Raw genomic sequence first — 12,507 nt, 5'->3', positions numbered from 1 at the left:
CTTACGACCAGTATAAAATGAACCCCGCGGACAAGAAACATTATTCAATGAAATAATGAATTTGACTTTCCTGTGGGATGTTATTCCTTCTGTTTCGTAAGTAGATGTCTTAGATGACTTGCCACACCATTTACGCTGCAATATCCCATGATTTCCCAATGAATTCAATACTTTACGATTTATTTTCTTAGACTCGTGCACACTGCCAACAGGTCGTAACCTTGGGCGCAACTGATCGGAGCGGCGCGCGAACAATCTTATATTTGACCTATACACCATACGGGCGGTGACCGCGAGTCGTCCTATAAGCTCGGTCTATAGGGGTTGGTCTGTGGTTATTCAGTAAAAAGACACGTCAAGATTGTTACCTTTTTTCTAATGCTAAAAAAACGAACTATAGACGGGAAATATGGAATGGACCGTAAAATGAGAGAACATGATAATAAATTATATTTTATTTTATTATTATTTAGTTGGTAACAAATAACAATGTTAACGTACAAAACATACAAAATGAAACATTACGTAATTTAAAAAATGCTGGCCTATTAAAGGCGTTTACCTTAAATAGTAGATTGTACAACAAGGGCATAAAGTGACCCATCTTTACCCGAGGCAATTTTTTGGTCTGAGCGAAGCGAAGACCAAAATAGTAGACGAGGGTAAAAATGGACATTTATGCCCTTGTTGTACACTCTGCTTTTCACTTCGATTGCGAGGAAAATATACAAAAAATCAAATATTTTAGGTTATTTTAACGTATTTATTCAAGACTAAAGAAAATTGTTCTTGGGCCGGTCGGAGGCGCGGGGCACGCCGATCGGGAGAGCGCCGGTCGGGGGCGCGCCGGCAGGGCTGGCAGTTTGTATGGCAGAATTTGGACTTTATTGCTAAGTCAATAAGGGTCGTAATAGATGATTTTACTTTATGCTCTAGAGCATAAAATGCGATTTTATGTCGTCTACGCACGACATAAAGGTGCACTTTTTGAGCATGAGAAGTGAAAATTATATTATTTATATGTAATAAAATGTATCTGATCATATTAAAAAATCAATAAATGTAATAACAAATTATAACAATATCTTGGTTCTTGTAAAAAAGTAAAAAATTAGGTTCCTATATTTTTATAGGTAGTTGGTAAAGAGTAAACACTAATCTAATCTGGCCTATAACCGCGAAAATCGAAGTTCGCAAATTGCGGGCATCTTTCTCTGTCACTCTAATTACGTCTTCATTGGAGTAAACGAGAAAAATCCCCGCAATTTGCGAATTTCGGTTTTCGCGGTAAGCCCTCAGAGGGCCAAACCACGTTCGGCGTGTTGCCTCCCTGTCACACTTACGGACGAATTTACAAGTTCGACAGAGAGGCAACACGTCAACATGGTTCGTGGTAGGCCCCCTGAGCCCGCGGGCCGACGCTTCCAACACGTCATGTTTTATGCCGGCTGATCGTGTCACGTGATGCTTTCCATAGAAAATGATGCGCCGGAAGCTACGGCCCGGCCCTGGCCCGATCTAGCGTGAATCATCCTTTAATTATTAATTGTATTATGATGTAAATTACTGGTGCTTTCGCACGTATTAACTTAAAAGATTTAAAAAACCTCCTAGCGCAAAATAATGAAAGATAAAAAAGTAAAATTGTAATTGATTTAGGTACATTTATAATTATAAGAGTCATGGCCATATAGCCATTAAACGTATTAATACCTAATATTTGTACTTATAAAGATCCATTTACATTTGGCCACGCTTTGTTCCTTTTTAGGATTAGGTCTCCAACACAGCCACGGGTCTAAACTTAAACACTGAGTATTCATGGCATTTGAGTATTGTCTATGGTCTCTGATTTTTAACCCTTACGAGCGTTTTCACATTGCAAGATCCGATATCGGATGTCGGAAGGAAGTGAAATGTGACATATGTATTTTTCTGTGTGTATTTATCAATTTAATAAATAGTTATCACTCTTATTGCTAAAAAACTATTAAATGATGCAAAAAGACGGACTTGATGGCATATGGCACTCTCCTGCAGCTGTTTTTCTTATAGGCGCCTTCCGACAACCAATATGCATTATTTAATCGTAAAACCTCCTAGCGCAAAATAATGAAAGATAAAAAAGTAAAATTGTAATTGATTTAGGTACATTTATAATTATAAGAGTCATGGCCATATAGCCATTAAACGTATTAATACCTAATATTTGTACTTATAAAGATCCATTTACATTTGGCCACTCTTTGTTCCTTTTTAGGATTAGGTATCCAACACAGCCACGGGTCTAAACTTAAACACTGAGTATTCATGGCATTTGACTATTGTCTATGGTCTCTGATTTTTAACCCTTACGAGCGTTTTCACATTGCAAGATCCGATATCGGATGTCGGAAGGAAGTGAAATGTGACACATATGTATTTTTCTGTATGTATTTACCAATTTAATAAATAGTTATCACTCTTATTACTAAAAAACTATTAAATGATGCAAAAAGACGGACTTGATGGCAGTGTTGGCCGAAAGTTAATCCAAATTGAAAATGTTGGCCATTAACCATTATAAATTGAATCGTAAACTGTAATCGTCCGTTACGGTTTAAGGTTCAATTTATAATGGTTAATGGCCAACATTTTCAATTTGGATTAACTTTCGGCCAACACTGCTTGATGGCATATGGCACTCTCCTGCAGCTGTTTTTCTTATAGGCGACTTCCGACAACCGATATCGGAAAGGCGCCTCCGACAAATTCAGAAATGTCGGAGCTGCCCGTCAGCTGTCGGACCGTTATTGTTGTGTGTAGGCATAATGTTTATTGTAGTGTGCGTGGGTGCCCGGCACCTGAGCGCGCCCACGCGGCCTGACTACGGGGATGTAGGATCCTACATCCGATATCGGATCGGACAATGTGAAAACGCTCTTAGATGAATGAAGTATCAATTACTTATACCTGCTTATACTAAGAACAAACATAGTGACAACCAGATTCACTTCAAATTATATTTAAAACATTGTTATAACAGTCTTCATTTCAAGAGAGTGGTTAAATATTGTCTTATTTTAGTATCAATATTGTATTTTTCATATTTACCCCTTTCAATTGACATATTGGTTTACCAGTATATAAAAAAAAAAACTGAAAAGAAAAAAACAAGTTCAGTAGTCGAGAACATTGAATCAGTTTCATGATTAACATTTCGTATGTCAATTTGGACCTTAGAGTTTAAAAATAATGTCCAAATCGCTTGTGACGGATCCGGAACGAGGCATACGAATCGTTATGACACAGATAAAACAAACTATACATTCTTATACGAAACAGCAACTTCAACAGTCGGGACCCATTATTGTCGTCAACATTAGTGCCGCAGCCTAGACTTTTAATGGGTCCCGACTGTTGAAGTTGCTGTTTCGTATAAGAATGTATAGTTTGTTTTATCTGTGTCATAACGATTCGTATGCCTCGTTCCGGATCCGTCACAAGCGATTTGGACATTATTTTTAAACTCTAAGGTCCAAATTGACATACGAAATGTTAATCATGAAACTGATTCAATGTTCTCGACTACTGAACTTGTTTTTTTCTTTTCAGTTTTTTTTTTTTCTAAAGATAGCTTTTTTGCAGTCGGGTTTTTTTATTTTCTAAATTATCTTTTTTTTTATTTAACACTTTTTAGTTAGTATTATAAGACGGCAAATTTCGCAATCTTGTCATTTCATTGAGGGAGTTAATATCGTGAGGATTATTAAGTAGCTTGCGGTGGTCTAAACTACTGATAATTAATCCATTTAGAGACCTAATGCGGCTCAAAGCTACATATGCTTGACCTTTTGCAAAAATGCGAGAACTTAAATCAACCACAGCTCGGTCTAAAGTCGTTCCTTGTAGCTTATGTACAGTAACACCCCAGCACAATATCAATGGCAACATTTTTCTCTCTATTTTGCCCTCTCCACGAAGTGCATCGAATTCGGTCGTCGATGGTTCGATTCTTACGCCTACTCCAGGGACATTGTTTTTATTAATAGCTTTGTCGTCGGACGATACAGTAAGGTAGGTAAACGCGCGCGAGCGAGCGCGAAAATTTTTCGATATAAAAATCGCATTTTGATAGACAGTTGTAAATTTTTACTTTTAGTATGGCAATCAGTCACATCATTTTATCACGAAAATTGACAGTGCCGCAGCAGCAACGTTGCATCAGAGTACCTAATGCTGATGCAGTCGCCACCCGAATGTCACCTTTATCATACCTTAGAAAGTTATCGAAAACGCGAGCGAAGCGAGCGCGTTAATTTTTCGATATAAAAAAACGCAATTTGATAGACAGTTGTACATTTTTACTTTTAGTGTGGAAATCAGTCACATCAGTTTATCACGAAAATTGACAGTGCCGCAGCAGTAATGTTGCAACAGAGTACCTAATGCTACTGCAGTCGCCTCCCGAATGCCGCCCCGGGCCATGGCCCCCTTGGCCCTATGGTAAATACGCCCCTGTTTATGCCACATCGTATTAAATTCAGCGCCATCTGTTAGTTTACCAGGGTACTCTATAGTGTTAGCACATATTTGAAAAAAGTTTGCCCCTCCTTCCTAAGTAGCGCCATACGATTCAGGAGCAAACTTAAGTCAATCGAGTGTTGTGGCTACCCCCCCTTAATAGTAGGTACATTTTTAGGGTTTCGTACTTTAAAAGGAAAAAAACGGAACCCATATAAGATCACTTTGTTGTCCGTCCGGCCGTCTGTCTGTCTCAATATAAAGGGTCTTGACATGACAGAGGGCGGCAAAATCGACAAGGCTTGTTATTTAAATTTTACAAATAAATAGGGGAGCGACAAAATTCTGGTCGACCCTATCTGAACAGCTAATAAAATATTTTTTTGACCCAAATTTGCCGCCCCCTAAAATCTGCCGCCATAGGCTTCAGCCTACTCAGCCTAGTGGTAAATCCGGCACTGCGCCGTAGTCGCCGTACTAATCCTTCTTGAACGAAAATGTTGCTTAATTTAGGTACTTGTTGGTAGATATTTTTAGCAATTGGTGGGGTTTGAAGCGTTCGTTTGTTTATTAATTTAAATGTCAGTTAAAATATAATAAAAAATATAGCTAAGTTTGATTATAAAAGGCGCCCAGAAAAAGCCGCAAGCCGGGCGAAGCCGCCCCCCTGCGGCCTGCCGCCCCGGGCCATGGCCCCCTTGGCCCTATGGTAAATACGCCCCTGTTTATGCCACATCGTATTAAATTCAGCGCCATCTGTTAGTTTACCAGGGTACTCTATAGTGTTAGCACATATTTGAAAAAAGTTTGCCCCTCCTTCCTAAGTAGCGCCATACGATTCAGGAGCAAACTTAAGTCAATCGAGTGTTGTGGCTACCCCCCCTTTTAGGGGTTGAAATTTTATAGCCTATAACCTGGCCGGGGATTTTCTCGGCAGATTAATAAAGTTTTCATCAAAATCCGTTCAGCCGTTTTCACGTGATGCGCGTTCAAATAAACAGACAAACAGATAAACAGACAAACAGACAAAAATTCTAAAAACTGTTGGAACGTGTTCTGTTATCAATTCTAAGTATTCCCAGCCAACTTTTTTTCAAATATCTTCCATGTACAGACTTTCGACCCTCTTCAGCTTTATTATAATATGTATAGAAGATTTATTCCAAATGAAGTAATATCTCACCGTAAGCTGTAGCCTGTAAGTGACGCTTTAGGTCGTTAAAACTATCTTTCGAAGCAGAAGCACTCTGGGTTTGTCAATAGTATTTTATACAATCGTGATCTAATGACAGCTTTTTCAACCGAGTACCGCGTTTAGGTCACGAAGCTTATTTAATTTTTCTTAGGTACCTATTCTAATCAAATTTAATGATAAGGGAAACGTAAAAAATATAATTTAAATAGGTAATAGGTACATAACGATATGACACCACTTGACATATAGTATGTCAACTTTTTATACTTACATACATACATACTTAAATAAATACGTACGTACATATAGGCTTCATTATCATATTTTTATTTATATTATAGGATAGTCATTAGTCACATAGTCACATTGGCCTCCTTTGCGTCGCGCAGTGCAGTATTAATACTGAACAGAATTACTATAACTTTATAACGTTATAGATTTTAAATGGTCACTCTAAATGAAAAACTGTAAAAGAAACCTATAACTAATTTTTAAATACCTATTCAGTGATACCCCACTCGACATATTTCGTTAACTTTTTTTTTTTTTTTTTTCAATTTTGGCGTCTGGTTGTCGCCATATTGAATTTTGATTACTGACATGTCTTTAGTGACACACGCAAAAGTAAGACGGTTCGATTGACGTAAGAATTATCAAAATCGGTTCACGCGTTTGGTCTCTGGAGTGCCACATAGGAACAAACATACATACATACATACATACATACATATATAGGCTGATAAACACATTACCCTCCTTTGCGTCGCGCAGTCGGGTAAAAATAGAGCTTAAGCTCCGTGTGTTGTGATTGATCCTTAGAAGCGCCTATAGCCGCGACAGCAGCGGCCTAGCGCCTTACACTTCTGGCAGTGTGACTGCAGATGTTCTTTCTCCATATCACCCTTGTCCAAGCCGTCGGGCTTTTGAAGTGGTCTCTGAAATACCAAATTACGTAATAAGAAGGGAGCAATGAGTAGGGGAGATATGCCTCAGAGTCACGTTAGACCGGGCCGTCTCCGGGCCGGAACTTCCGGCGCATCGTTTCTATGGAAAACATCACGTGATCGCCTGTCATGTCATAGAAAAGTAAGCGTCGGAAGCTCTGACCCGGACACGGCCCGGTCTAACGTGAGTCATCCTTTAAACACCTAAACGGGGCAGAAGGCCTAAATGTTTTTATTTTATTTTATAAACGGATGTCAGTCCATTCGACTATATAAATCGAACTTCGATATCAAGACAAAAGACTGTTTGTATTGTACCTAATAATTATTAAAAAAAAGACGCCTCAGAAATCCTTTTTTCCCTAAAGCTAACTTCAAAACAAACAAACAATTAACACTTATCATTATCAACCTCGTTAATTACGATATATCACCAATTGAAATGAGCTCAAAGTCTCATTGATTAACAATAAGTTAATTGACGTTTTGTTGACGTTGTAATTGTATGATATATATCCTTCTAAGGCTCACCAATACCACCGTACAAAATATTCCTATTCCTCACTAAATGGAGACCTGGGGGCCTAGGCAAGATGCCAATCGCCTGCGCCGTGCGAACGAAACGCATATGTCACACTGATATGTAAAGTGGAGTCCATTTCTGATCAGATCGACCGATTTGATCAGAAATGAAATTGGCGTTAATTTCCAATTTAATCACCTTTTTTAGTATTTTTAGATTTATGCTGATATTATTAGCGCCCTCTAAATTGAAAAAAATGCCCCAAAACGAAAATACCTGGCGTCAAGAATTGGTATTCTCCATTTTATCGGTAATATCGGTCATAATCGGCGGTTGAATTCGGCGAGCCAAATTGGCGTTTGCGTCCGCACGGCCTGATTCGATTCTGGACACGCCTTAAAGGTGATAGAGAGACATTACCTACCGTTTCGTTAGCTGCGCAAGCGATTGGCACCTTGGTCAGGCCAGCACCTCAATCCCTCGGAGCTCGTGCATCTCTAGACATCCGACGGTAAAGGGGCCCACTGATTAACAGTCCGCCGGACGGTTTCGGCCTGTCAGTTAGAACAAAATATTGACAGTTCCGAACAACTGACAGGCCGATACCGTGCGGCGGATTGTTAATCAGTGGGCCCCTTAAGGGTAAATACGGGAGTTGTCTTTCACCAGGCTGTATCTCATGAACCGTGATAGCTAGGCAGTTGAAATTTTCACAGATGATGTAGGTATTTCTGTTGCCGCTATAACAACAAATACTAAAAACAGAATAAAATAGATATTTTAGTGGGGCTCCCATGCAACAAACCTGATTTTTTGCCGTTTTTTTACGTAATGGTACGGAGCCCTTCGTGCGCGAGTCCGACTCCCACTTGGCCGGTTTTTTTGTTCGAAGTTGGACTACACGCTGCCTAATACCTATAAATCGGTGTACACTGCCTCGGAGCTCGTCTCTAGACACAATTTACCTGCTTATGAGGATACACGTTGATGCGGCACGAGGTGCACTCCTGGCCGTAGCCAGCCCAGGAGTTGGCAGACATCCAAGTCCTGCGACACTGGGGGCACGTGTACTCGCCGAAGCATCGTCCGCTGCCCTTGTATGGCGTCTTATCCTAAAATAGATAAAATAAGCTTTTAGATCACACCGAATATTTATTTAATCATATTGCACAAAAGAAAACACGTCATACTTAAGGATCGCTTACGCTACAACGGTTCGGGCTCGGGCCTGGGCGCCTGGCACTTCTTTTTCTATGACAGGTGACGGTTAAATACCCCCCCTCTCCTAAGCAACTAATGGCAGAGAGGAGATTCCTATCTTTCTTATCGAACTTCACCAGGGTTCGACGAATTCGGTTTGACGGCGTGTTGACCAGTATTATATTATTTGGTGGTTATACGCTTTTAAGATTTGGCTTGGCACCGACTTCAAACGTATTAGTTAAACGGGATAATACTTTATTTTATCCTTTTTGAAATCGGCTTTACTTTTTTTCAAGATTAATTGTATGTATGATATAGAAATAGATCTTAAACAAATTCATGTTTGTGCGCTCACAAAAGTAGCGGGCAATGTGACGTTTCTACAAACAAAACCGTCACTTTTCGATCACACGGATCACATAATCCATATCGTTTCTAGATCTATTAATTGACGTATCTTAAAGTTCGAATCGGGCAGTAGGTATACTACTTACAACAACATTGTGGTTATTCATAACGACAATGTTGTAAGTAGTAATAATAAACACTGAAATTCGGTTTGCCTTCGCCAAAACATCCGCTATACTTCTACGAATCGCTTCAGCAAGTACTTATTGTAAAATGTAACGAAGCTTATAGATACCTACTTAAGGTGACAGTCCATTTCCAACCGCAACTGCACTACTGTCAATTTTACTATGGAAATTGACAGTAACAGCGACGCGTTCAGTATCAGTAGTGCAGCTGCGGTCAGACATGGAATGTTACCCTTACTTAATATCTCAGGGCGAATAAAACATTTGAATAGACAAACAAAAAACCTGTTTACATCTATCTTAAAGGCTTATATTCCTAAAATATAGACAAGATAAATGCAATAAATGCGTGCATGGAAGAAGAGGAAACAGCAAAACGCACTGTAAACAGGTAGAAGTATGTATACAGGAACCAATACCTGTAGGGCTACCGCCAATACCGAAAATCGTCAATTGCGGGCATTTTTCTCTGTCACTCTAATTACGCCTTCATTGGAGTAAAAGAGTAAGATCCCCGCAATTTGCGAATTTCGGTTTTCGCGGTAGCCCCTCTGGGGACTCCGTGCACACTGAAGCACAGAAGAAATAATAGTACTACCGTACAGAAAGGACACTTCCTACAAACCCGAAGTTTGACAGCGGTTCAGGGTCGAATCATGATATCCCTTTCTAATATATGGCACTATCCCTTTCGGCTATTTAGGGTTGCCAAAAATCAAGTGATTATCTTATCTGTGGTCGTGCACGCAAAAGGAAGTCAAGTGGTGCCAACCCTAATAATTGCTCGGAGCAATGCTGAGCCGAGTTCGACCGAAGTCAGGAGTGTCTCCCCACTGACTGAAGGAGGCAGTTAGCAACCTGAAGACACTGCTAGGTTTCATGGAGGAGCTGGGGTGGCTATAGTAGTGCTACCTCGTTTTCACGCAAAATAGGCACAATGGTTGTCAATTTGCGGAAAATGCCCAGTACTTATGACTAACTAACTAACTAGACAAGATAAACATAAGATTTTTATACTTATACTGGGCACTATAGTTTCATAGAATATTTCCATACACGGCGGGAAGAAGGTGATAACTCGAGATACAAAAGAAGAATTGAAGAAATTTGAACTTAAAATAGAATTACATGAGGTTACAGGATACAAAACTCTTAAATTTTCATGTAAAATTAAAATAAATTACAAAGAGCCTATAAAAAGAGCCCATTCCATTATATTTTGAATCTTCATTTTGACAAATTAAAATTGCATTTAATCTTTATTCTTTGTTTAAACAGACACAACTGACACAAGTAAAGTTTACAGTTATGCCAACTCACTTTAAATAATAAAATAAAAAATAAAAATCATTTATTTCAGACTAAAGGTCCATACATTGTTAGTGAACATTAAAACCTTATTACTAGTGTTAGTATAACATAAAAATAGACTAAAGTAAAACTAAAAACTAAACAATAACTGCATGCAGTCTCTGCCAACGGCTGAGCATGGGGCCGTTTTCGCGCTCCATAAACACGCTCAGAATGCTGTTGGGGCTACCGCGCAGGCGACGCATCAGTGAAGCGTAATACCTCTTGCGCATTATCGCCGCAAAGCTGTCAATTTGTGCCTCGGCAAACATATACCAGAGGCACTACAAAATCGCGGCAACCCCATCAACACCCGGAACGCGTTATTATATTGCACACGTAGGCCGTTGTATGCCTTCTGCGTATAGTTGGTCCACAGGCTGCATGTGTAGAATGACTGACAGTACGCTTTGAAACGTGTAGTCTTTACTTGTACAGTACATTTCGCGAACCTGCGGGCCAACATGTTGCATCGGACAGCCAACGACCTACGCTCTCGCTCAATATCTATGTCATCACTCAGGTCGTCAGTGACCCAGTGACCCAGGTACTTGAACTTAGTGACAAAGTTTAAAGGGACATCGTAGAGTGCCACTAGCGGTACCGTCGGATAACTTTTTTTACCGGCTTTAAAAATCATCACTTCGCTCTTTTTGACATTATACCTGAGTCCATGGGCCACAGCATAGGACTCGCATATTTTTATCAACCTTCTCATCGAGTCGATTGAAGGGCCGAGCAGCACCATGTCATCAGCGTAACTATAATTGTTGGCGGCGACTCCATCAATGTGACATGCGGCATAGGTACTGCTCAGCTCCTCGATGAGTTGGTTGACATACAAATTAAACAGTTTTGGGGAAGACAACCCACCCTGTCTCACCCCACACATCAAATTATAGTTACTGGAGACTGTGTTACCCCATCTTACAAAATTATTTTGATGTAAATACCAATATTTAAACAGAGCTAATATCACTTCCCTAGGTACACTTGTTTCATTTCGTAACTTGGCCCATAATATATCATATGATACAAGGTCGAATGCCTTTGATAAATCCAGGAACACACCATAAACCGGTGTATTCGTACTAGTGTAGTACTAGACGGTATTCTTGAGGGCCAGGATAACACTCTCTGTGGACAGCCCACGCCGAAAGCCAAATTGGGCGTCATTTAAACTTTACTGTTAATAGATACAGTTAATGTATAAATAATTACTTTTACTACTTAATAATTTAATAATAATTAGTCTAGGCGCGTTTTAACTGGAAGGCTAGAGGATATAAATTAATTATAAAATTGATAAAAGCAGAATTTCGGTCTTAATCTGTGGTCTTCATTTACAGCCCCAATATGCGGTTACCTACATGATCTACGACACTGGATAAAATTTAAAATAACTTGCTTAAATACATATAACAAAGACATATATAACTTCGTATAAGACGTATAAAGTCTAAGGAAAAAACGTGCCTCGGAATTCCAGTAAAAGTCATTCTCGAATAGATGTCGCACACACCTTTAGCCTATCCTCAGCTAGATGGCGTGACGACACCGTTTCATATTTAACAATTTTAACACATAGATATCAGTGAATGAACATGGATCAAAATGATATAAAAATAATAAAATCATTTTTCCATATATATACATTATTTGATAACTTTATGCGTTTTCATTTTGAGTTTTAGCCGTGTGTCGATAGATGGCAGTAAATTTACAGTGACTACAAAATTTACAATGACAGGACCCCTCTATACTATCTATTCTTTTTGCATATAATAATATCTGGGAGACAAAATATAAAAACTTAAAAATGCGCTTTTTCCCAGAGATGAAACCTAGCTAGATCGATTTATCGGTCCGAAAATCCCCATATAGCAAATTTCATCGAAATCGTTAGAGCAGTTTTCGAGATCCCCGAAATATATAAATAAATAAACAAGAATTGCTCGTTTAAAGGTATAAGATATCAAAATATTTACCAAGTCTTTTTGAGGAGCCATGGCTACTAATATTCAAAGAATTCAGTTTAGAGTAATTTTAGAATGTAAAAAACAATCACGACACACACTTCGAATCCCTGGGCTTCAACACAAAAATGACATGCCAAGGGGAGTTAACCGCGCACAGACAATAAAAATACGATGGTTGTCTATGGCACTTAAGCCACGAACAGACGTCCGGATTTTCTTGATTAAGTGGTTCACTCACCTTGCAACAAACATCATGCGATTATTGACATCTCGG

The 12,507-nt window shown here is 39.2% G+C and overlaps 1 protein-coding gene across 1 annotated transcript; it reads right to left on the bottom strand.

The window, feature by feature from the left end:
* Positions 1-6,499: 6,499 nt before the first annotated feature.
* Positions 6,500-12,304, bottom strand: LOC134799751 (zinc finger CCHC domain-containing protein 24-like). The gene is made up of 3 exons (XM_063772161.1): positions 12,243-12,304; positions 8,131-8,277; positions 6,500-6,633 (listed from the first exon to the last, which is right to left on the bottom strand). The coding sequence occupies exons 1-3, from the start codon at positions 12,261-12,263 to the stop codon at positions 6,514-6,516; spliced, it is 288 nt and encodes a 95-aa protein (XP_063628231.1). The 5' UTR covers positions 12,264-12,304; the 3' UTR covers positions 6,500-6,513.
* Between the last annotated feature and the right edge of the window lie 203 nt (positions 12,305-12,507).

The sequence above is a fragment of the Cydia splendana genome, chromosome 19 (assembly GCF_910591565.1).
Source record: "Cydia splendana chromosome 19, ilCydSple1.2, whole genome shotgun sequence".
NCBI classification, from domain to species: domain Eukaryota; kingdom Metazoa; phylum Arthropoda; class Insecta; order Lepidoptera; family Tortricidae; genus Cydia; species Cydia splendana.
This window is presented reverse-complemented; position numbering and strand designations above follow the sequence as displayed.